The sequence below is a fragment of the Peromyscus eremicus genome, chromosome 10 (assembly GCF_949786415.1).
Source record: "Peromyscus eremicus chromosome 10, PerEre_H2_v1, whole genome shotgun sequence".
NCBI lineage: Eukaryota > Metazoa > Chordata > Mammalia > Rodentia > Cricetidae > Peromyscus > Peromyscus eremicus.
Genome location: NC_081426.1, coordinates 55,407,763 through 55,434,352, shown reverse-complemented (window position 1 = coordinate 55,434,352; position 26,590 = coordinate 55,407,763). Strand labels below are relative to the sequence as shown.

General features: G+C 38.7%; 1 protein-coding gene across 2 annotated transcripts in view; it reads right to left on the bottom strand.

Moving 5' to 3' along the window:
- Dthd1 (death domain containing 1) overlaps nt 1-26,590 on the bottom strand; it is a 63,067-nt gene that overhangs the window by 3,747 nt on the left and 32,730 nt on the right. For both annotated transcript variants that reach the window (XM_059275427.1, XM_059275429.1), the window contains one exon: nt 2,517-2,574. In XM_059275427.1, the coding sequence (XP_059131410.1) occupies nt 2,517-2,574 (58 nt within the window). The remainder of the gene's footprint in view (nt 1-2,516; nt 2,575-26,590) is intronic.

The window sequence follows — 26,590 nt, the reverse complement described above, 5'->3', positions numbered from 1 at the left end:
TGGGGGCCTGTGCAGCAAAGCTGTGAACTTACTGTGAACTATGGATGGGACAAGTGCAGAATGTTCTTCCCACAAGGTGCCCTTCTAGGAAGAATTGCATAAACCATGATAAGTGAATGCACTTGAAAGCAAGGTCATGGAGGAATGCCCTGATCTGTCCACATTAACCCCATGGTAAATGCAAAAGCCTAGGTATGGTGATATTTTATTTGTACTAAAATGTGATTTGTATGTTAATAAATAAAGTTGCCTGGGGGTCAGAGCTAATAGCAAGCCTTAGCAGAAGATGGGCGGTGGTGGTGCATGCCTTTAATCCCAGCTCTTGGGAGGCAGAGCTAAGCGGATCTCTGTGTGTTCAAGGATATAGCCAGCATAGAGACACACGTCTTTAATCTCAATACCAACCATAGAAGACCTGGAGGTCTGTACAGACAGGCAGTGACTAGGAGGTCATGTGGTTGGGTTTACAACCAATGAGAAGGCAGAACAGAAACACTATAAAAAGACAGACACACAGGAAGTACGTCTCTTTCAGAGAGGTAGTGCAACAGTGACAGTGAAGGGTAAGGTTTTTAGCTCTTAGCTATTGCTCTGACCTCTTGGCTTTCATCTCTGTATTGGCTCTGTGTTTCTACACTTGATCTTAGCCAAAAGGCTGAGAAGCGATGGCTCTGTGTTTCTTATTTAATAAAACGGTTGGTTACATCTACACCTAGGAGGAATAGTCTTGGTTCTTTTGGCATGACCAAGATGATAAGACATAAAACAAGGTGTATTCCCTTGGTGTACTTATATTTGCTTAATCTACCTGTAAACATCACCCTGTCTCTTGCTTGCCTTAATAAAAATGAGAAGTGTTTTGTTTGCACTACTCTTTTAGAGTTCAGAAGCCTGGAGTACCCTAGTTTGTCTCCACTCAGATCTTTGGAATTTATCTGTGGTGATATTTTATTTGTGCTGAAATGTGGTGATATTTTATTTGTACGTTAATAAATAAAGTTTGACTGGAGATCAGAGGACATAGCTAGCCATAAACAAAAGTCAGGTGGTGGTAGCACACACCCTTAATCCAGATCACATGGCAGGCAGAGTCTCTGTGTGTTCTAGGATACAGCCAAGCATGGTGACACATGCCTTTAATTCCAGTACCAACCATAGAGACCTGGAGGTCTGTACAGACAGGAAATGATGAGGAAGTGAGGTGGCTGGGCTAAGAGCCAATGAGAGGGCAGAACAGCAAGGCAATAAAGGTGCAGGTTAGACAGGAAGTAGCTCTAGCTTGGGAAGCTATGGCGGCATGGAGACCTAGGGCTAGCTGGTGGCTCTCACTATTTCTCTGATCTCTATGGCTTTCACCTCTGTATTTGGCTCTGTGTTTCTTATTTAATAAGACTGTTTAAAACTTTGTCTACATTTATCCTTCAATCTTTCAGACTTAGTCTTGCTGGTCATGGGACAGGTCAACAACCCAAGCTTAATTCTATCTATGGTCATTCTTCCATCTGAAGCTTTGATGATACCTGGAACTTCCTAGTACACATAAGGAGGACCACTAGGTTCCTGTACAATCTGATGGTCATTGACAACAATAACTATTGTGTTTTTATTTGAACATAAAATTCTTTAAAAGTTAACATTGTTAAACTTTCTGAGATTTCGCCCACTTCAGCTGTGTGAACTTCACCTGCTCTCTTTTAAAAAGTATTTATTTGATAAAGTATATACTCATGAAGTTTATTCCTATTCTCTATACAATGCAGTTCAGGGGTGCCTGCATTTTCTTCACTAACCCATAAGGACTGCTAATCAGGATTCTGTTCCATTCCTGGTGGACCTGATAAAGTATGGTGAATAATATAATGCCTTTGAAGAGCACCAATGATAGAATTCATAGATTTAACATCATTAAATAATACATTTAAAAGCTTAAATAGAATAAAAGTGTCAAATCCTGTCTGGAAATTTGCATCTTTGTTAGGTAGCTACATATTTATTAATATGAAACCTAACTAATTATGCATAACCACAACCAAATTTTTTCCCTCTGGTTTCAGAATTCAAAGTGCTTAGTATTACACTATGGAACCTACTCTCTCCTGTTTCAATGAAATACACACCTCAATTACACCTCTACTAGGTTTAGGCTCTATTAATTTAGGCTGGCCTAAATTGACATTATTTAGACACTGACAAATGAAAGTTAGAGTTGAACAATTTTGCAATAATTCAAAAAAACTATAGTGTATTTATCAAACCAAGAAATTTCTTACAATCTGAGCCAGATGCTTTCTCAAGCTCATATTTCTGTGAATCACAATGCAATTTTAATTACATATACATTTGCCAATGCTATTTTAGGTTATACACACATGAATTCCCAAAGAAGTCCACTGATGGGTGTTCAAGCAATAATTAGGTGTCACTCTCTCACTTCTTTTATATAAAAGAACTCAGATATATGTAAACTATATAAAAATAAAAAGTAGTCTGACCAGGACAAAGCCAAGGGTCCTTACCTAGAGGGTCTGTAGACACTCTTTTGGTACTCTGTGGACGGCTGATTACTTTTTCGTGCTGCTCAGAGAAAGGGAAGCAGAGAAAATGGAGGAAATTACACACTAATGAACTAGCCACAGTCTCCACCCAAACCTTATCCTTATTTGCAAGACTCAAACTACACACCTTGCAAACTTAGATTGTGTGTGTGTGTGTGGATGTTTAACAGTGGTTTTCCTGTGTTAGAGCAAATTACAACCCAAATATTTCAGGAAATTTACACTTAGTAATACACACTTAAGTATCACCATAGAAACCGCATGAACTCCAAACAAAATTAAAACTGAAGATGATTTAAAAAGCAACTAGCATAAAGTACCACACAAACTCTATACCCAAACCATAATATTTCATAAAATCCATGTGGGCCAGAACTGGGCCTTAACACTCAACTCAGGACTTGGTACCCAACAGAAAGTCAAACAATGGTTTGTGTGAATGATATGTATATAGGATATAAAACAAAACAAAACAGTTAAATGGTTATGCGTATATCTTTAAAACTTATTTTTCCAGAACTAATCACATAGATAATCATTCCTTTTGAAACTACCTGAGTAACAGTTTATACACAGTTAATGTGGAAGAGTGAAAAATAGCACAGGCCATGAAGCAAAAATGTCTGGTTTTCAACACGTAATTAGAGGCTGAGAAGCAAAGTTTCTTTGGAGCACTTATTACCTCAATCTCTGTGAAATACATTTATTAAAACTGTACCACAAATCTTGAACACAGTTCACTGCAATTTCATCTATAACCACACAAAACCATAAATGAACAAGATGGTCTTAAGTAAGTGAACACTACATCCAAATTATGGTACAGTACTTACTGAAAAATAGAAGACAAATAATTGAAGGACAAAAAGGGATGAAAAAATTGAAACATCCAACAGTTTCTAAATAGAAGTGCCATAGGGTGCTATGCTAACTGCAAAATGTTTGTTTTAGAAAGTTACATATTCTAGTTTCTCTGAGATCACATTCTTAAAATGACAATTTTTTTTAATATGGGAAAGATTACTAGTAATTGCTGATAGGTGGGGATCAAGGAGACATGGCTATAAAGGAGGATAAAGAGGTTTTTGTGATAATGAACCAGTCCTGCACTTTGATGGTATGATGGGTATGCAATTCTTCAAGCTATAAGATAGCATAGGGCTACACACAAACATGTATCGATGTCACCTTCTGGGTTTTGACAGTACATTGCAGTCATGTGGGATGTGATTACTAAAGAACATTGGCTGAAGAAGGCATAATTCTCTCTACTACCTTTCCAACTTCCTGAAAATCTACCTTTTCTTTTTTCTTTGTGTGTGTGTGTGTGTGTGTGTGTGTGTGTGTGTGTGTGTGTGTGTACTGGGGTTGAACCAAGATCGAGGTACACTGCCAGCACCCAATTAGAAAAAACTGCCTCAGAGCAATGATGGAAGAATGATAAAAGCACTGTATGTTAAAATGTGGCACATCCTATGTACTTAAAACAGCAAGTTCACTGAATCTGAGTACTTGCAGGAATGCTTCTCACAGTTCTATGGAAGAATATAAAACTTACATTAGAAGTTTCAATACGAGGAAATTAAGAAATGAGTATATGTTCAGGTGTACTATACTGTAGCACTTCAATCTAAATTAATTTTGATATATCAACTATATGAAATATGTCAATTTATTTATAATTTTAATATTTATGTGTGTGTAAGCATCTCTGTGTGCAGGAAACCATTCAGGCTTTTGTGTCAGACGCTGTGAAGGTAAAGTTTCAGGTGTAGGTGTCTGTGAACCAGCATATGTGGGTGCTGGGATCTTTTAGCTGTGGTCTTTTTATTAGCAACAAATGTTGTTAAACACTGAGCCATCTTGTCATCTCCATAAATGGTTCAATAGAATCTGTCTCCCCATCAACGGGCATTGCAGGGACTGAGCCTATGGCAAGATGTAGGTATCAAATTGCTTTCTTTGTGTATCAGTAATTTTTTTCCTGCTCCCAGGAAATTGTTCTTTGCTCACAGATATCTCAAAGCATCTTGATGCATGACAGTGTTTCTGATGTTTAAATACAGAGGGTTTTTCACATGTATGTGCCATCCAGTCTCCTCATAAAGGATTGTTTATTTATTTATTTATTTTTTTGAGACAGGGTTTCTCTATGTAGCTTTGCGTCTTTCCTGAAACTCACTTGGTAGCCCAGGCTGGCCTCGAACTCACAGAGATCCGCCTGGCTCTGCCTCCTGAGTGCTGAGATTAAAGACGTGTGACACCCCTGCCCGGCTTTTTTTTTTTTTTAAACTAAATGACATATTTTTTAATATTTATTTATTTTATGCATATGAATGCTTTATTTTCATTTATACCAAAAGAGGGCATCAGATCTCATTACGGATGGTTGTGAGCCACCACATGGTTGCTGGGAATTGAACTCAGGACCTATGGAAGAACAACCAGTGCTCTTAACTGATGAGACATCTCTCCAGCCGTTTTTTGTTTTTTGTTTTTTTAACTTTTGAGATTATAACATGATGACATTTCTCTTTTCCATTTCTTCTATCCTAACTCTCCTATATACCCCTTTCCATCATCCTTCAAATTCATGACCTCTTCTTTCATTAATAGTTATTGTATTTGTATACTTATAAAATATATATTCCTAAATATAACCTTCTCTGTATGTATAATATTATTTGTGTGTATACCAAGTGGTCAGTCCGGAAATCATAAGGGATTTTTAATGCCACCTTTCCTTGCCTGGTTCTCCCTGGCCTGTGCTTACTATCCCATCCGTTTTCTGCATGGTTTTTACTGGGACACAGTTCTTGTCTGTATGCTATTTTGCCTGGAGCTTTGCCTTTGAAGCTGTCTGTGTCCAGAACTGCCCCCAAGCCAAGAGACTCTGCATGCCTTCATGCAGTCTTTCTTTCTAATGGTCCCAGTGTCCCCAGAAGGCTCCCTGTGTCTTCCTGTCCAGAAACAGCTCTGCTTCTCTCCTTTCTCTTTTCTCTCTTTTTTTTTTTTTTTCTGCTCAGATGGTGCCATTCTGTTACCCCAGCCATCTGCTAAAGGAAGGCTTGTTATTTTTATTAGTAGTCTTTTTGTATGGTAACTAGTACATTGTGGCATGTTGAATACAATTTCTTCATCAATTTCAACTTTCATGGTACATGAATACTGTTGAATAAATCAAAACATGGTTCTAAGCTTTTAAAACTTCTTCCTCAATACACTACCCTCTTTCAAAAGAGACCAGCAAGACTTATATGGCAGTTTTTTTTTTCTCACTATAACCCTCTTAAGGATATCAACATGAGCTATAAATAACTTGGGTAGGTACAGGTGTTACATATTTACACTGCTATTTATGAACCCCTTCTCATAAAATGTCACTAAAAAGAACTGAAACCCAAAACACCACTTAGGCTTGAAGCAATATGAATATTTTTTCTCTCTCTGTCTCTGTCTCTGTCTCTCTCATGCACACACACACACACCATATATATTATATACATATTAAATATATGATTAAAATCTTTGAATCTTCCTATAATATCCATGAATAAAAAGTTATGGTTTTAATTTTTTTCATTTTTCTTTATTAAGAAATTTCTACTCACTCTACATACCACCTACAGATTCTACCTCCTCCCTCCTCCCACCCCGAAGCCCTCTCTCCCAAGCCACCCCACATCCCCACATCCCCCAAATCAAGGTCTCCCGTGGCGAGTCAGCAGAGCCTGGCACACTTAGCTTAGGCAGGTCCAAGCCCCTTCCACTACACCAAGGCTGGCAAGGCATCACACCACAGGCACCGGATTCCCAAAAGCCTGCCCATGCACCAGGGACAGATCCCGATACCCCTGCCTGGGTGCCTCCCAAACAATTCGAGCCAAACAACCATCTTCCATATCCAGGGGGCCTAGTCATCATAAAGCCTTTGTCCAGTGACTGATGGAGGCAGATGCAGAGATCCACGGCCAGGCCCCAGGCTGAGCTCCGGGAATCCAACTAATGAGAGAGAGGAGGGATTCTGCAGGTGGGGGACATTGAGATCATGATGGGAAGATGTGTAGAGATGACCGGCCACACTAGTGGAAGCCCATGAACTGTAGACTAGTGGCTGTGGAGCCCCCATGGGACTGGACTAGGCCCCCTGGATATGAATATTGACTTTTACAGCTTCCATTGTCCGTATTCCAAACATTGCTGACCATTATTTCTGTCCTGCCTAAGTATAATCCTCTTCCTGAACGATTAAAGTTACTAAAGAATTTAACTGAGATCATATCTGTGAGTTCGGGTGCTTTTCTGTGTGATTTTTTAACAAACTGACATAAAGGCATCTATTAAGTGCTCTAGTAGTATGCCCCCAGCACTTCCCATGTTCCCCTTGTAGGACTTTTCACTCTCCAAGATCCAGCCTTGATCAGTCTTGACTTTCTTGTTATACTAATTATCTCTGTATGTTGGCAATCACAAACTGTTCTACATACTGTAATATATATATATAGGTAGATAGGCAGGCAGGCAGGCAGGCAGACAGACAGATAATAGTTATCGTACTGTTTTATAGACCCTAGAATTGTTCACTGGTACTCTTTATAGCAACGGAGATTAAGACAGAGAGACTGTAAAGCATTTTAAACGTCATGGCTCAGGTCAGTTCTTGACACATAATGTATGCTCAGTAGAAGTCACCTGTTTTTATCACACAAGTTTGGGAAGAACTGGGTGCCATTTTTGCATGTGTGAAGGGTTTCTACAGCACTAACATTCTAATGGATGAGTGTTCAAAGTTCCATTTGTAATTATGATGCAAATAGAGGCTTGGTTAGAGAGAAGCCCCATCTCAGTCAATGTTACCATTGCAGAGTAGCCTCAGAAATAGTGTTCTATGCTGTGTCTCACAGCAGCCTTGCACTAAACTATTGTGGAACATCTGATCTCTGACAGTACTTTGGTCTGGAAAAAAAAAAAAAAACCTCAGTATTTCAGTATCAGCTAGGACTCAAACCCATTGTAATGTGCTCTCAGGGAGCTTATGATGGTGCATTCACTAACCAAGCCAACGTCACTATAGAAACACATGGGTGAGAATAAAGGGCAAAACAGTGCAGAGGAAGAAAGAGCCATTGTGGGCTGGCTTTAGGGTGATTTGCTTGGTGACATCATGTCATCATCCCACCCTCCCAGCCTAAATGACTGAATGGGGGTCATAGTTGAGAACACAGCAAAGATGATGGGGTAACCCAAGCCCAGGGTCTACCACAGTAACGGGTAAAACCGAAAAGAATGCTTTAAAAGAGAAAAACTCGGGGAAGCTATATCATTTAGACTACTTTGCACATATCTTAAGTGGTTAAGTATAAACAATGAAATAAAACTATATCTTTGAGATATAGAGCAATAGTGTGTTTCAAATTATAGTTTAAGTGGTAAATTAATTTCAAAGACATCCATGATAATACTGTTACAATTTGGTAGTTGTACAAGTAATAAATGATAACATTGTCTTATTTAGTTTCTACTGCATTCCATTATAGGAGTCTCCAGAGAAGAATCAGTTTTTATTAGATAATCATGATGGAGATTCCCTGCTCTTTGAGTATCCTTACACATTGATGCTATATAGTAGAATGACTAAATAATACATTCACACTACCAAAAAATAAGAAACGTCATAATGTTTTTAACATGTATCTTGGGGCACTTAATCCTGAAGATAATTTTGCAGGTACTTATTAGAATATCTTATGGTAACAACTCCTTCATCTTGTTCTACCCCACACTCCTCACACTTCAACCAACTTGCCACAGATTTTTCTGGTGACCAGGTTATTTGTTTTGTTATTAAAATTCACACAAGTTTATTTTAGTAATGGATCAAAATGTATCTAATTAGTATTTGTCTGCATATCTCTAGCATGGGTTTTTATAAGTATTTAAAACACCATAAGCAGGTTCTGATATTCATTGTTGTGGTAACTTGAATGAGAATGGCCTCCATAGGCTTGTATATTTGAATACTTGTTTCCCACTGTTGCTGTTTGGGAGGACTAGGAAGTGTGGTCTTGTTGGAGGAGGTGTCACTGGGCACCAGGCAGTTGTAAAACTTCAAAAGCTTTCCACCATTTCCAGTGTGCTCTCTCTACCTTCTGCTGTGGAGTGAGATGTGAGCTCTCTGCTACCACTCTAGCTGCATGCCTTCATGTCTTTGCTCTTCCATCATTAACTTTAACCCTTTGATAGTGTAAGCCCAATTAGACATTTTATTTTATAAGTTGCATTGCTCATAGTGTTTTATCACAGCAATAGAAAAGTAAATAATACAACTACTTACTATAATTTACTTGTTTTGTGTGGAAAATTCTTCAATAATAGTTATCACTTACATTTGAGTGCATTTATAGCAACATAGTTGTAAACTATTTTCTTAGTTTTATAACACATGTTTCATGTTGATTTCTTAATGATTTCTTATTATAGGCAAGCTAGACAGATGTGGGGCATTTACCCACCAACCCCACAGTTCCCCAGAGTTTGCTTGAGTGTGAGCAGCAGGAAATATTAGATAGAAGGATTTATTACAGAGAATAATGCGGAGATAAACAGAAAATAAAGAATAGCCTCGAGAAGGCCTGGAAACTTTTCCAATGGGCCTCGACTGTCTCTGCCCCAGGGTTTTTATAGAGAAGCCAAGGGGTAGAGCAAAAGACCTCCTCCCCCAACACAGCCAAGTGCAGACCATCTCAGACACCTGCACTCAGGCCCGTGGTCTAATCATCCTCTATGAGGACCTGCTGGGTAAAGCCACAAGGAACCCGAGAATGGGCTCCCACAGATAGACTATTAATCAAATAAGTAATCTGTTATAAAATTAATACTAGCATAAATTCTACTATATAGGTTCATCACAACTGTCAATCAAGTAAGAGCTTATCTCTGTATTGTCTCATTCTATGCTCTATGACATTATTTCATTCCAAAGATAAAACAATAGTTAGACTAATTATCATGCCTATTTCACAAATGTAAATTCACTAAGGCAACATGGCTAGGATATTGCAAAATTAGATTTAAAACCTAGGTCTCTTTAAAACTCTAATTTAGGGGCGAATGATGTTCTCTGACAGCAACATTAGCCAATGATTTTGATTAGTAACCATGTACTAGCAATTACTCTAAAAGGGTATATCCTGTAATCGTTGCAGCAAAATGCAGTTTTGTGTGTATCCCATGAAGTCATTTTTATGTATATTTTACAAATGAATAGGACAGATTTAAAGAAAGAAAACAATTTGGCCAAAAATATACATTCAAAATGACAGATATAGCATTCAAGCTAATATCTATAAGAAAATCATAGCCCATATTTATAACTGTAATCTAAAACTTGCATATAAAATGAATATAGCATATAACTTTGTATTTAGTTACTCTAGTAATTCCTACACCGAATGCTCCATTCATATATGCCAACTTTGCTTCTATGGTCTTTGAGGTAGTATGAGATGGTAAAGAGCCCAACTCCTGGCCCTCGTATTCATTTAGTTGTAAGCAAAATATTCCCCTTTTCCTCTTTCCTCACTTAACAAGCAAGAATAATAGCACCTATTCCTCAGTGATATTGAAAGAAGGCACTGAATTATATCATGTTCCTTTAAATCATGGCATACTGTTCAACAAAGTGCTCAAAATATTACCAGTAATTACTTATTTATTTTTAAAAGATTACTACTTGTTGCCTACTTAAAAGGAAGTTCATTTATATAAACAAAGAGAAACTCTAAAAATAAGTGCAATTAAAACAAAACAGCATTTCTAAATTCTGTTGCTAGCCAAGATTTCTGAACCTGAGAGCAATTCTCAGCTAATATAGGAGTTTTGCAAGTGGTAGAAACATTAACACCGGCCTGAGTTCTATTCACAACATCAGAGAAAGGGACTAAAAAGAGAACAATTGCCTCACCATGTGAATCTTTTTTTTTATTTAAAGGTAATTTATGTATTAATTTAAGAAATAAATGAAAACACTACCAGCAACTCCAAAAATTGAGGACATTGTGTAAAAAAAAAAAATCATCTTTTTTTATTTTCTGGGAATTACATCACTCAGGGTAAATATGTTTGGACAGTATTTGTGTCTTCCCAAGCTCTAAAGAAAACATTTTAATGCATGAGGGTGATGAGTCATCATGGGAACTAGACTCTTCTAAATCAGACAAAGCCAGATCCAGGTGGGTAGAGGGATGGCTGCAATGTCTGCTTGGCAGATTAAGAACTGTGTCACTATTAGAATAGAGCAGAAAAATCTTACCAGAATGTTCATAAGCGACTAAGCCTTTAAAACCAATGTGATTATGGAAGGCTGCTTCTGTTATAGGAGCTGAGAATCTCCAGGTGAACAGATTAACCACCATCCAAGACTCTGCTCCAAAGCTGAGTTTCGACAAAAGGGTTTGGTTGTTGTGTCTTGGAGGCCTGCTCTTTTCTGAAGTGAAATGGAAGGGGAGTGCTTCTGGGGTACAGGGGAGATGGAGAAGAGCTGGGAGAACGAGAGGGAAGGGAAACTGTGGCCAGGATGTATTGTATAGGAGAAGAATCTATTTTCAATAAAAATAAATAGATAAATAAATAAAATTGTTCATTCTCTTCTCAGGGGGAAGGAAAAGACTTCAAAAGAGGGTGGTGGAAGCCAAACTCTGTGGTTGGATCCTATTAGGACTCTTGTCTTTTACAAATGAAAAGAAAAGGAAAAAAACCTGAGTTAGTCATTGAATACATAAGCTTACTGGAGCTCATTATGGAGGCAGTGATTGTATTGTGATCAATTTTTTTGTCTTCACTCTTTAGAAATATATTTGCAAGTAATTATTTGTAGATGAAATGATATGTCATATTTATTTGCTTTAAAATTTTCCTATAAGAAGAAGTAATATCATCAAATCTGGGCATAAAAATGATGGAAGAAATGTTCATTAAAGTTCCTTCTGTATTTTCTCTATTTTGGTGCACATTTATATGTTTACACACCAGCATACACAAAGATTTTTAAATAAAGAAATTAAAAGACACCATCATGGGTGGGCTAATATCCTGTGGTTGTTGTCATATAGACATTCTGTGAACTCTATAATCAGCATAGAACTTCCCTGTTGGCCTAGAAAGAGATGTTCTGCACTCACAGTGAAGGGGAGTACCATTCCATGGAGGGGCTTCAGGGCAGCGTGAACCTAAGGAGAAGTATGATCATTAAGGAACAAAATATTGAGAGTTCAGAGCAATCTTTTCCTTTTAATCTAGACAGATCTCACAAGGAAATAAAATGAACAATTAAGTTTGAAAATGAAAACAGGTGCTGCCAGTGTGGAAGAACCAGGCATCTTCACTTGCCCAGCTCAGCTTGTTCTTTGCTTTAAGCCTATGCTTATTTCTATGTAGCAGGCTTTACAATTGCTTCTTCATTGCTTTTACCATTGTTTGAAATTGAAAAATAATTTCATTCTTTTCAAGGCATTAATCTGACTATGCTTTCATCAATAAGAAAAAAATAAATATGTCCCTTTTTGCCTCAATAAATCTAGTCACAAAAGGAGACAGCTTTCAAGCCCTGGTAAGAGGATGGATGAATTCAGGAAAAACTCAAGGAATTTAAGGAAGTTGGCAGATAGGAAGAGATGCCTCTACCAATGGCTGCGTTTGTAAAGTGAGGAGAAATCTGAATAGTTCAGAAAACACATGTGGAGTATTTAAAGACAATCAAAAAACATCATTAGTTAGTCTGAAATAGAACAATATGAGTCTTACATTGACAACCCTGGCTTCAGGGTTTCTCAATTGTTACTATCGAACAAATGAGAAAAGCAAAAGATATGCTGCATGAGTTAATGAAAGACTCCACACGTACCAGAACTACAAAAATATTCATGCTTATTAATATGAGTTTTTTAAACTACTCAGAATTCCAAGTTGCTCCTGCAAAAAGCAAATCTCTTTGACCCACAAATGCAACTACATGGAAACTGGTATTTATTTTTATAAAGCTGCTCAAGAAAACGAAGAGAGAAGCCATTACTCTCAACAACTTTTTTTTGATGGCTACACTTCAAGATTATATTCCTAATAGATTTTGTCAGAAGATCCACCAAGGTGACTAAATTCTGAGAATAACTATTTCTAGGTTATTCTAAATGATCTTTGAGTTCCTGTTTGTTTTGTCTTTGGTGGGCTTACAGCTAGGAATAGACTTTCTAACAATATCAGTGAGATAAAAGTTACCCGAAAGGTCTGGACATTCACAAACATAGTTCTAGGTCTTATACAGTCTAAGAAATCCCAGCAATAACCAAGGCTTTCCCGTCATGAGAGGCTTTTACTAATTGTTAGCTGAGTAGAAAACAGGTTAAAGTTTTGTCAGTTATTAAGACACACTTCAATTGTTCATGAATGCTATTAGTATGCATTCATTTGTTAATCAGTGAATTCAGCAAAATGCTATTGAAAGCATCTGAGGAGAGAACATTAAATTAAATGAGGTCCTCTAGCTTCAATAAACTTAGTCACACAAGGTGAAATAGGATGTCATGGTCAAGTTGGCTGATGCTGAAATCGGACCAATCTGGTCTATTGTACTACTAAACTTGATGCACTACTTCTCCTGAGGGAAAAATTTCTCTGTCATTCTATATCTTCAACAATGTACTTTTTCAGAAAATCATTTAACATGGGTAAATGTTTTATCAAATTGCTATCAGAATATAAAAATTAATAGTACTAATTATTCTATATAAATAAAAACTGCAGTGGACCATACATTAGTAAATGTACAAATACATTGGTTACAGTGACTGTTCAGCACCTATAATCAAATTTCCTCATTTTTGTTTAGTAAATGTAAAGGTTTCTCTAAGGAGGTAACAACAGAGCCAAGTGCAAGGGTCATTACTGATATAAGAATTTACGTTAAGAGACCCTGAAGTAGTCATGATTACAATGAGTCAGAGAAACGGAACTGAAGATGTTACTCAGGGCAAGGTATCAAAAACAAAGGCTGTAGGGGTAAAAGGATGGGAGCTGTGAAGGGCTTTCTATGCCAAGATGACCCATGGATACCCACTGCCTATTGAAGAGTCTTGGTAATAATGATAAAAGTCATTGGTTTTTGAGAAAGCCCATACTTTCCAGTTATATGAAAGCTGGCTGTGAGTAGAAAAAGGCACTGATCACAGGTCCTCAAGGGAAAAACAGTTCTAATGGGTCTGTATTAAGAAGAATAGAAATAAACGCAAATCTGAATGACACGTCCAAATAAGTCACTAATACACTGCAATGGTCATAAGACAACAGGTCACACCAGTTGCCAAAAGCCCCTTCCCACAGCTTCCTCTCTTTACCACTGTACTTCTGTTTCCTAGCTCCACCCATATCCACAAGTCCAGTTGACTCCATCCCTAAACCTCTGTGTCTTTCTTATCTTCTTATCAACATCACCATCTCATCATGAATTACTTAACTGTCTCTTTGATTTACTGATAGTAACTCATCTCCTGAATCTATTTCCATATATTTCCATCTATTATAATTACACTACAAACAAAATTTTACCATTTTACTCTCCTGGTTAAACTTTTTCAGTGGTTTGTTATTAATTATTCATCTACAATTAAATTCCTATAAAATTAAATTTAGTTATGAACTAGAAACCTGGGATTTGTTTACTATGTATTACATACTGTCTCTCTGAGTAGATCTTTAACTGCACATGTTCTCTATGTCATAAAGTCCATCACACCCTCCTGATGAGTTAGATATTCATGTGACCCAAATGAGGAATCCAAATCACTCCATCATAGTTCTTCAGTTGATTTCGATATGAAGTTTCCACAGCTCCCACTCAAGCCTCGAAGAAGGACTCTATATGTTTTGAAATACACCTGGTTCTTTCCCATTTTGAAGTTTCTGTTCAGACTTTAAAGTTTCTATTCATTGCTATGGGATGTCGCTCAACTTCCAATTACAGTTCACTGTATCAACAAAGCCCACACCAGAGTGGGTGACAACTCACAAAGCTGAGAACCTGGAGAACACTGGACAGCCTACAGGCAGCTGAACAGGTTGGAGTGTCTTTACCAGGTGCCTCACTTGGTCCAAACTTCTAGGCAGCTAGGCTAGTTTCTGCTTCTTCCAGGAATCTGGTCTGGTATCAGGGGCTGCTTTGCAGGTTTGCTCATCTGAGAGTCTTCTTTGCAGCCCAGCTTCCTCCTCTGAGGGGGACTCTCAGCTTTTATTGGTTATTCTGGCAGGGAGGGGCCTAGTGAGTCTTGTCAGTTTTAGGGACTTCCTGAATACATTACAAGTTGTTTACTTTCCTGCTTAAAGAGCTTCCCTGCAGGGTGAAATGTTTCAGTCTCTGAGGAAACTGTTACATAATAACACATAAGAATTAGCACCTCTCTGAAACACTCTATCTCAGCCACAGAGGGCAGTTTATCATAAATTCTTATCCTTGGATTTTGTTGTATTGTTGTATTTGGTTGCTGTTTATCTCATATATGGGGAGGTATAGTTAAGACTAGGGTCCACTGGAGAAGTTGTATAGAAAGCTACTACAGCTTCTTAAAATATATACATATATGAAAGGAACCTTGTGGTGATATTATGTTCCCCAAAATATTGTGCACCCTAATAAACTTATCTGGGGTCAGAGAACAGAACAGCCACTAGATATAGAGGCCAGAAAATGATGGCACAAACGCCTTTAATCCTAGCATTCCAGAGACAGAGATCTGTGTGGATCTCTGTGAGTTCAAAGCCTCACTGGAAACAGCCAGGCATGGTAACAAGAGCCTTTAATCCCAGGAAATGATGGCAGGAAGCAGAAAGGAATTTAAGGCTGAGGACGAGGACCCAGGCCTGGTTAAGCTTTTAGGCTTTTGAGCAGCAGTTCAGCTGAGATTCATTTGGATGAGGAACCAGAGGCTTCCAGTCTTAGGAAACAGGATTAGCTGAGGAATTGGCAAGGTGAGGTGGCTGTGGCTTGTTCTGCTTCTCTGATCTTCCAGTGTTGACCCCAATACCTGGCCCCAGGTTTATTTTCATTAAGATGACCTTTTAAAACTCGTGCTACAGAATATAAATGGAATCACCAAATAACCAGAGAGACAAAGCTCTACTGAGACATTTTTCGCCACCAAATGAAATTTCCATTGCCAGGGAATGCGTTACATATAATTGAGTTGTTGGCCAAAGGAGACTCATAGAAACCCACAATGACCCAAGCCATTGCCAAGACTATTGGTTGCCCTCCACAAATTGACAGTAAGGCCCCATTACTGAAGATAGCACTTACACATCTCATTGAACACAGAGAAGTTGACCCTCTGCCTATCTAGATCCTTTAGCTCTACTGACCAGTGTTCTTGGTACTGAAGGGTACTCTGCATGAGACCACAGGAGAAAGATAAACACAAACCCAACAAAAAACCTGTAATCTACAATGGCAACCTACCTGCAAGATAGAGTGGTGTAATAGTGGCTCAGAAGCTGGGGGAGTAACCAGCCACCATCTAATTGGATTTAAAGCCCATACCATGAGATAGAACTCACACTGGACACTGCTTGGGTGGCCAAGAACCTGAGACTAGATAGGCCAGGGACCTAAGGGAAAACCAAATAGTACTGTTCTGATGAAGGTATGTAACAACATAATGACTCATAAACACATTCTGCTATATTCACAGATCAGTGTCTCACTTAACCATCACCAACCAGAGAAGCTTCCTCCTGCAGTAGATGGAACAAATACAGAGACCCACAATGGGACAATGTGCAAAGAGTAGGAAACCTTGGAATACTCAGTTCTAAATGGGATGTCTTCATCAAATCCCTCCCCTCAGGGCTCAGAGAACTCTGTGAAAGAGGAGGCCCAAAACAGGTAAGGGTTAGTAGGGATGGATGACATCAAGGAAAGAAGGCCTGCTGGACACAACAGGGCTGGTGCACACACGAACTCACAAGAGACTGCGGCAGCACACACAGGGCCTGGACAAGTCGAAGGCAGATGGGACCCCAGTGCTGAGAGAGGAAGTGGACATGACCTTGATCCCTAACCCCAGAAGCTATCACTAGTTGCTTACTGATTGTGAAGGAAAAATCAGTTTTCTCCAATAGATATATAAGCCTCATTGAAGGGCAGGCCCAATATCCAGGAGAAGAAGGCCAACATGGCTGAGCTCTATGGTATTTATGGAGGTTTTGTTTTGATTTTAATCTCATAATGCTGTGTCTGGTCCCCCTGCCCATGTCTTTTGCTTATATATTATGGTTTCTAGTTTTGCTGTTATGAGATTTCTGTGCATGAAAAATTTGTGGCTTTTCCTTTGGTTCTTGTTTTCTCTGTTTGTTTTGTCCTATACTGGTTTGTCTATTTTTTGTTTATCTTATTTTCTTTTTTTTTCAAGATGCCTCTTTGTTTTCTAATCAGAGAAAATGAGAAAGAGAGTGGATTTAGGTGAATGGAGAGGTGGGGATGACCTGGTAGGAGTTGGGAGAAGTGAACCATAATCATAATACATTGTATGAATATATATATATATATATATATATATATATATATTAATTTAAAAAAAAGAAAAAAAAAGTTTGGAGCTTATTTCATAAACTAAACTTGAAATTTTCTTAAAGGCCAGGTCGCTGATCTTCATTATCAGAATAGTTTAGCGCTATAATATATCTTGTTTTTATTAAGATGCTTTGATTTGCTGATATTTTGTCTGGCATGTCTAAAGAAAAAAAAACAAAGCTAGGTGAGAATCAAAAGGAAGACAGACAACTGGGTAAATTAATAAATACCATTTTTACTCATTAAACACAGTCATTTAAGATTCAGGAAAATGCAGTGCCCAACTCCTGACTTGTTATTCAGACTTCTGATCAGAGAAATCTGTGTGGACAGAAGCTAAAGAGAAACAGGTGATGGGAGAGAGGAAGACAAAAGGAAGAAGGGAGAAAAAGAAGAAAAAGAAAAAGGGAGAAGATCGAGAGCAAGGGTTTGGGAAGAAGGGAGGGAAATCTCTTCTGATGACATAGGTGGGCAAAGCATTGCTCATCTTTCTCCCTTGTGTGTTCTAGTGGCTCATGCACAACTGTGTCTGTCTCTGAGGATCACACTGGTGGGTGACAGGCAAGCAGGACCATAGGGAGAGTCAAGGGGAGTCAGAACTAAGCTCAAGAGGTAAAGTTTAGCTTACAGCTAAAACAACAACAACACATATTTCTTTTTATTTATTTATTTTGTTATTATATTTTCCATTATTTAAAACAATTGATCATATTCTTACCCACCCCTGAGTCCCACCAAATCCTTACCTACCCAACATTAAGTTCTTTCTCAAGAAAAGAAACAAAAACGCAATGCAACAAAACAAAATCCCCAAAACCAAGAAAACAAAATACAACCATATTCATATTCAAAAAGAGAAAACGAAAACAAACAAAACCCCCCATAAACTATAACCATATAAAAGCACACACACACACACACACACACACACATACACACACACACACACACACACAAACACACACACACACACACACACACACACACACACACACACACACACACACAAACTGTGGTGTCCATTATATGTTGGGGAATCACTCCTGAACATGAAGTCTGTCTTGAAGTGGTTGATATACCCAGTGGCGCTCTATTGGCAAAAACTGATTTTCACAGCAGATATAAGTGAAAGTTCAGTTGTTAACTTTTTCCTTAGTGGCTAGGTTTTCATTCATTCATTTTTTTTAAAAAAAAAAATAACAAAATAAAATATAATAAGATAAAACAAAAACTATCATATTGATGCTGGACAAGACAAACCATTAGAGAGGAAAGACCCCAAGAGGAGACACAATGGTTCACTCAATAAAGAATTCCATAAAAAATATTAAACTGGAAGGCATAACATACGCACTAAAGACCTGGTGCTGGCCTGTGCAGGCCCTGTGCATGCCTCTTCAGTCTCTGTCAATTCATATGAGCTTTGCTCATGCTGATTTAGAGGGCCTTGTTTTCTTGGTGTCCTCCATCCCCTCTGGCTCTCACAATCTTTCTTCCTCCTCTTCTGCAGGGCTCCCCGGGCTATGAGGGGAGGGATTGGATGGAGACATCCAGTTTAGGACTGAGTGTTCCAAGATATCTCCTTCTCTGAATAATTTAACATAATATTTCAATTTATCAAGATCTTAGTGAATTTATTCTCTGACTGATAAAGGGTGGAGCATAAAGCAATAGACGTGTTGCTGAAATTGCCTGTACTATAAGAAATGTGGAATTAAGGTATAGGGAATTCTAAAACTCCCTTAAGTTCAATGTTTCTAGGAAAACCAATTTACTCTGTTTTTTCTGATAGTGTTTAAAGTATATATATATATGTTTTCCTAACATATTTTCTTATAAGCTAGAAACAGACTAATGAATTCCATTTTTTAAAATAGTATTTTTATTTATCCTGAATAACTTAGACATGTATACAGTGTTTCTTAATGATATGTATATCCCCATACCTTACTCCTTTAACTTTTCCCTGGTCTCCCAGCACATTTGACTCCCAACTATTTTTATTTATAGCTCACTGAGTGCTCTTAGTGCTACCCATATGTGCTGTTCATACTTTACATATTAACCCTAATACAATTTTATAAAATAACTACATCTGAAAACTGTAAGCAAAACTAAGGTACCTGTGACCATAAACATTTCTCCAACTCCAGAATCCACTAATTTATTTAGTTAAGAATACTTTAGCGGTTCATGTTCTTAGGAAAAAAAATAATGCAGTTTTAGAATCATCCTTCGCAGGGTTGGGAGAATGCAATGAAAGCCCCAAATCAAGAGAAAGTGACACTACTGAGGAACTAACTCATGCAGTAGGACCTACATATTTCCTTCCTTTAACACGGTCTGCTCTTCAGGTGGTGGGAGAGGAAATGCTGACACGTTATCTCTCAGGGTTTTTTTCGTGTTTGTTTTTTTGTTTGTGGTTGTTGCTGTTTGTTTTTTGTTTTGAAGGAAGTTCTGTCTCAGCAGGATTTGGGTCAGTGTTGCTTATGTAAGCATGTCATTGAGGTATTACTGGGAACTCCAGCCTCCCGTGGACTTCAGCCAGGAGATGAAAGCCCCTCCAGCATTCAAGCAAAACCACCCAACAGGTGGGAGAAGTACAAGGCAGTCACAGCCCAAGCTGAGGAAAGTCACCAAATGTCATAGAGCCAGCCATCTGGGGGATTTCAGAAGCACATGTTCTGGCACCAAAAATTCTAACCACTTCCTTCCACCCCAAAACTCTTCATTTATTTTTTTTTTCCAAAGGTTCTTTCTTTCTGCCAGCATACAAACGAATGTAATATCAACAGAATGTTCTTGAGCATCTCTGAAAAAGAACTGTTTAAGACACAACTGAGAAATGATTTATAGGCAAACTATTGTCCTTTGTGGCCACATATTTTCACCCATATTGCTGACATGGCCATCATCAGAAGGGCATCTGATTACCGAGTACCACAAAGAACCTCTGATCCTTTTTGCAGACCTTATCCCACGTCGTAGCCACCATAACACACTACCCCGGACGATATTCCTTCAAGGCATCACAGAGTCTAGTCATCTTCTGTTTTCCTTACCCCATCTGATGTTCTCCTAGAAATGTAGGTAGAGAGGCTTCTTGTCGTGTGTTCTTCCTCAGCCCAGAAGTTAACTCACTGTTGTCCTACTTTAACATGCATGCCACCTATTTTGTTTATCCTCTGATGCTAATTTGTCTCCTTCCTTGATGTTTCTCATTTTCTCCTCTCATGTTTTATTATCTATACTATAGCTGTATTGATTAATGCATCCATGCAACCAGCATTTGTTTAACATGCGGTCTATGCCAAACATTGTTCTACATCTGCACCAGTAGATAATGAAGGGACAGAACAAAGCTTCCTGCAGTCATGGAGCTTACCTACATTTTTTCTGTGTGTAGGTCCTTGTGCCTGCAACATACCTAACGCACAAGGCTCCAATGCTTTAGAGGGAAACAAAGTTCAGGCAGGTTACAGATGCACTAGAGTGTTGGATTAAGAGAATAGAAGTATATCACTTACTAAATAGATTCAGATGAGGCTTTAGAGAGAACGTGAAATTTGACTGAACAATGAAGTTTGAGGTATTGGCATATAGGTAGACATTCGGAGGACCATTCCTGTCAGAGTAGTCACTAACACAGAGATTTCCATCAGAAGACTTTGTGGTGTGCTCTAGAAGCAGGAACAGGATAACTGTGGGGTTGGAGCTGAACAAGTGAAGAGGATGGGATACAAGGATTTAGAATCAGTGGGCCTGTAGGTCATATAGAGACTTCTGCAGTAGCTGTCCCTTATGAGTGGTTTGTATTTTCTGAACTCAGTATCCTTCAGCCTCCGTGATAATATGGTCAGTTATGGTTGAAAGTATTAAACAGGAATTTCCAGAAATAAAAAAATCCATAAATCTTAAGGAATTTATGTTATAGTAAATTATCAATTGTTCCATTTATTATTAGTTGTGCTTATTAATATCTAACTCTGCCTAATTTATAACTAAACTTTGTCATAGCTATGTATACACAAAAAATCCATTCTCTTAGGTTTCAATAATTTCTAGCATCCACTGGGAATCATCATACATATTTCCTGCACATGAGTGGAGCCCTTGCTCTGAGGGAAACCAGAGTCGTCTCAGGGTTTGAAGTAGACATGTGATCTGAATTATGTTTTTAAAGATACCTCTGTCCTCAAAACAAAAGTGGACCACAGAGAGGCAAGGGAAGGTTTAGACTGTGGTCGTTATGCTTCATTGTCATCTCAGGGGAATCTGGGATTGCCTGGGAGACACACCTCTGGTGTCTGGGAGAGTGTGTACGTTGAAGGTAGACCGAGAAGGGAAGACTCACTCTGAATGTGGGCTGCAAAATCCCCTGCGATGGGGGGAACAGACTGAATTAAAAGGTAAAAAGGAGAAAGGAAGTCGAACCCCAGCATCTGTTTCTCTATGACTCCGGAAGCACGTCAGTGTGAGACACACCACCCCCCCCCCCACCACCACCACCCCCCCACCCCCCCATCCCCCCCCCCCCGCCCCCGCCCAGTGCTGCACCTGTGAAGCACTCCTGTCACCAAATCTTCCTGTCACAGGGGACCCTCCCCTCCAACTGGGAACCAGAACAAATCTTCTTGACTTGCTTCTCGTAATGTATTTGGTCACAGTGACAAGAAAAGTGAGTATTATACTATCTATACAGGAGCACTATTGTACGTTAGGTCCTTGGCATACAAAACATGGTTTTTGAATGAATTAATATATGAAAGAGCAAAATATGGAAGTTGAAGGGTGTAAGGTATTCTCACAAGGAGGAAGTAAACAGATAAAATTTACAGTGGATCTCCACTTTCCGAGGAGCCTCACAGCACATTAACATTATACCTTGTGATTACTTGTGTGCAAATATGTGTGACTATGTACACACACAACACATCATGACCATCTGTTGATACACCATGTCTTTGAGATGCTTGTTTTTCAAATATTCTTGAAGTCTTGAACTTACAGGTATAAAATACCTTCAAATTGTATTTACTCTGTAGCAATCACTTAGCTCTTTAGACCTTTCCAAGGTACTAGGGTGGAGCTGTTTGTGGTGGCTGTTAAATGTTAGTATAGTTTAAACTAGAATCATTTAAGGGGAAAAGGTATTCAACCTGCTTGCTCTAAGTGGTGTTTAACATTATAGCTTCTGCTATTTGTGGAAATTAAGCCACAGCATTTATTCTGTTAAAAGTATTTTCTGTTTGCCTACTGTGGGCACTTCTATTTACTGAAAAGTAACACATGTTAATGCTGCTTAGCTGAGTTGGAGTTTTTTTTTTTTTTTTTTTTTTTTTCGTATTCCAGATTTTGAGGAAGTAGTCTGTTCTCACAAAGCAAAGGTCATGGTTTCAATTCCTGTTTAGGTTTGCATTAGTTATAAAAGAGGAGAAAAGCTTCCTCAACCGCAGATTCTTTCTCAGCCCCGGGGAACTTGATTTGCAGGGGCTTTGTATAAAAGTTATGGCCAAGAGTGTGAATCTGGAAAGCCCTGTACAAACCCATCTGGAGGAAAGGAAAGTACAGATGGCATATTGATAGTCAATTAGCCTACGAAAAGCAGCAGATATTTAAGACATTCTATATTTAATACGATGATGTAGTTTCAAGATGATAACTTTCAAGGTTGGATAATTTTAAGACTAGTAGAAATGACCTCATTGATCTAGTCATTCATAAACATTCTCTGAACTTGTGTGACCTATCAGATGCATTGTAGAGTTGAGTAGAAAAACCTGTCAGTCTGTCCTGTTAATCATGCCTGACCAGCTAGAGAAACAAAGCCCTCAAAGAGACATGTCTTCTCCTGAATGTGACCAAAAGAAGAGAGGGAGGCAAGAGAGAAGGAAAGATGAGGGGATAAGGGGGAAGGAGGAAGGGAGGGAGGTTCAGAAATATTTAGAAGGCAGTTTCACAACATGCTTATGTTGGGAAACATTGGTGTGTGCCCCAGTTGGATGGTGTCTGTTCTAGCCCTGTGCTTTTGATCAGCTTTATAGTACCAGGTCTGTGTTCCTTCCTGCAGAGTGGGCTTCACATCCAATTACAGAGCAGTTGGTTGATTTTCTCCAAAATAGTAGGGGCAGTGGCACTATTGAACCAGTAGGAGTCTTGCCTGGCAGGGCAGTATTACAGCAAACATGGTCTATAGCTGAGTGAAGCCATTGATGAGTTTACTTTCCTAGCAACTTAAACAGCATCTTCCAGTACTATGAATGCTAGCTAGCAGAGAGAGAGAGAGAGAGAGAGAGAGAGAGAGAGAGAGAGAGAGAGAGAGAGAGAGAAATTCCCAGCTCAGTTCCATCTTGATTTCTGTGTCCTGTAACCAAAGTATGTAGTATCTTCAGGATAAGGTTATATCACAATGTCCTGGTGGGAAACCAAGAGCAATGGCCACAGGCTGTATTGTTTTGGAGCCTCTGAGTCCTTCCTGGCTAACAACTCATAGGGAGGAATTCCACATCTGATACAGATTTTGCTTAAAGGCCTGTGGCTTCCTAGAACAGAATTAGCCACCCATAAAGGAAAGGTACCTCCATTCCAAACTTTTTTTAAACTTATTTTTCAATTATATAAAGCAAAGTCACAGGGATTTACACACTTTTACATGTGTTTTTACCTTTTAGTAGCCCTCCAAACCCCACCATTTCCCCAATCATATTTAAGTTTTTCATGCTGGAGCAGCACATACTTTGCTACTTATTATTTATTTTATATTTATTATTCCCTTGTCTTAGTGCTTCCTTCCCAGTGGTTCTTTCTTGCCTCCTAGTAAATAATTATATTATACTCACAACCAGTTCTACGTTCAGCATGGAGCACATATATGGATTTTTGAAGAGGTTGGCAATTAATGCAGAGACTCATATTTGTTCAAAATGCTGAGAATAAGTGACAATACTCAGTCTTAAACAAGACAAAATTTGCACACTTGCACATACACACACAGACACAGACACACACAGACACAGACACACACACACACACACACACACACACACACACACACACACACAACACACACATACAGAGAAACCTGAAGGCCCAGAGCATATTGCAGAAGAAAGTTCAAAAAGAATTTAAGAGACAGAGGATGGGGAAGAGTATCATGTATTGCTGCCACCCAGATCTGACATTGCTCTTGCAAGCCTAAGCAGTAGCTATGGAAACCTTCACGAGATTGGGCCCTCCAGATTCCCGCCATGGATACAGGAGATGCTCATGAGGCCTAGTCCCTTCCTGAAGAGCTAATGACTGTTAACAGCTGCTAGAGGAACATGTATCATTTTCTCTAATGGTGTAGCCACTAGGGGACTAAGTGGAAAAAAGAAGACAGCAATTGGAGGAAAAGGAAGGGGGTAGCATGGAATAATGGGGAGTATGAAAATAAAAATAATAAGTGGTTTATATATATAAAACAGAATTAAAAAGAATTTACACTTCTATTTAAAACAGACATATATTTGCACATATAACATACATAAGCAGATCGATATACAATGTATCTGCACTGGAATTCTGAGGGCTTGGTAGTGACTTAATAAAATGTCTAAAAGATCCCCATGAAGGCAATAAAGACAGTAAGGTTGAAAAGTGTTTGTATGTAGAGAAACAATAAGCAGGGCATTATAATGAAATGTGGTAACTGCAACAACAGATGAAGAATCTTGTAGCTCTACATATCAGGAACACCCACAGCTTCCTGGGAGAGGTCACACTGAGGCAGAGGTGAAGAGGTGGTCAACAGGAGCAGGCAACTGGGTGAGAAGTGTGTGTGTCAGAGTCAGAGCAGGAAAAGAGCTCATGACACGTTTATGGTGATCACTTACAAACTTTCACAGGGAAAACCTATGTACACTCCTAAATTAGCTACCTTGGCTAATTATTTCAAGAATCATACAGGCCACAGAGGAAATACAGATAACTGAAAGTTCCATTTATGCCACATGTTTGAATTGAAGTTCCTTTTTCTGTACATAAGCTCTCTCTTCCTGACTCTTTCTACTAGAAAGTCCTATGGAGCTTGGCTTTCTCTCTCTCTGATCAGGCCACAGCTGCAGAGTACAACACAGCTCTTTGGAAGAAACACGCTCAATTAAGCAGCCTGGAAAGCAGCCCTCATGGGTGTTCTGCACTCCAAATCTTTATGTGTTCATGCAGAACAGCTCCTCAGTCTGACAGGCAAGGGCTCGTATAACTAAGCTCTAAAATACCAATCTGAGAAAGTCTGAGTGTCCTATCCAGTCCAGAGTTGTGATCCTCAGAGAAGTTAAGGAGGGCTGTATGGAAAGTTCTCACGCGTAGTCACACATATTTAGTACCTGGTCTGAGTCACACTCTGTTCTCATCATTCAGGACAGGACCTGGCTAGGACAGACTAGGTCTAAATACAGCAAATAAACCTAAAGAGGGTTACAGGTTAAAAGATGACTAGGAGATGGGGGATGGGGGAATAAGGACAGTAAATAGCATGTGGGCAGGGACTTGAATGTTAAAGAGTCGAGTGCAGGAGAACACTCAAATTCTTCCTTTCTAGGTACTCCAAAATAAAGTTTGAGGTGATGGCTATGCTAATTATCACAACTTGATCATTGTATGTTATGTATATATTGAAAAGCTCTACATAATAAATATGTGAATTCCTTGGTTATTGCTGATGGTGACTGAACCCAGACCCTCACATATGCTAAGCACATGCTCTTTACTCCATTATATCCCAGACAATATGTAAAATTATTCTATCCATTAGACTCACAGTAGGAGCTAGAGAGACTGTGCAGTGGGCAAAGGAAAGAACCAATTTCTGCAAATTGTTCCCAGACCTCCACTGTGGCATATATATGCTCACAGACACATGGACATATACCACAAACACACATACACACACATACACACACACACACTCACATACTGTGTATATATACAATTTAAATATTAATCTATATAATTTAAATATTAAGTATATAAATATAAATACTATATAATTTTAAATATTTAAAAAGTGAAATAAAATTTAAAATATGTAGACTCTTTATTGGAAGGAAATTACAAATAAACATGGAAACATCAACATTGCAGAAGATGCACAAATGGAAGTGAGTGTTCATTTAGATGGCGATACTGTTCTGAACATACTGCAGTTTCTGCCATCGGTGGTTTAACAGCATGTCCTCCTGGCTCAGCACCCCAATACCTCCTTCAAACCACCAAGGAAAAGGTTCATATGGCTCAGTGCTTGCTCTTTGTTATGAGGTTTCTCTGCACTAAGGCTGCTTTGGTTTGGCTGAAGTCCATGACATGCTATTTGCTAACTTTATCTAGTAGTTTGTCTACACTCTTTCTGTATTCTACTTGTCCTACAACTTTTAGGGAGAAT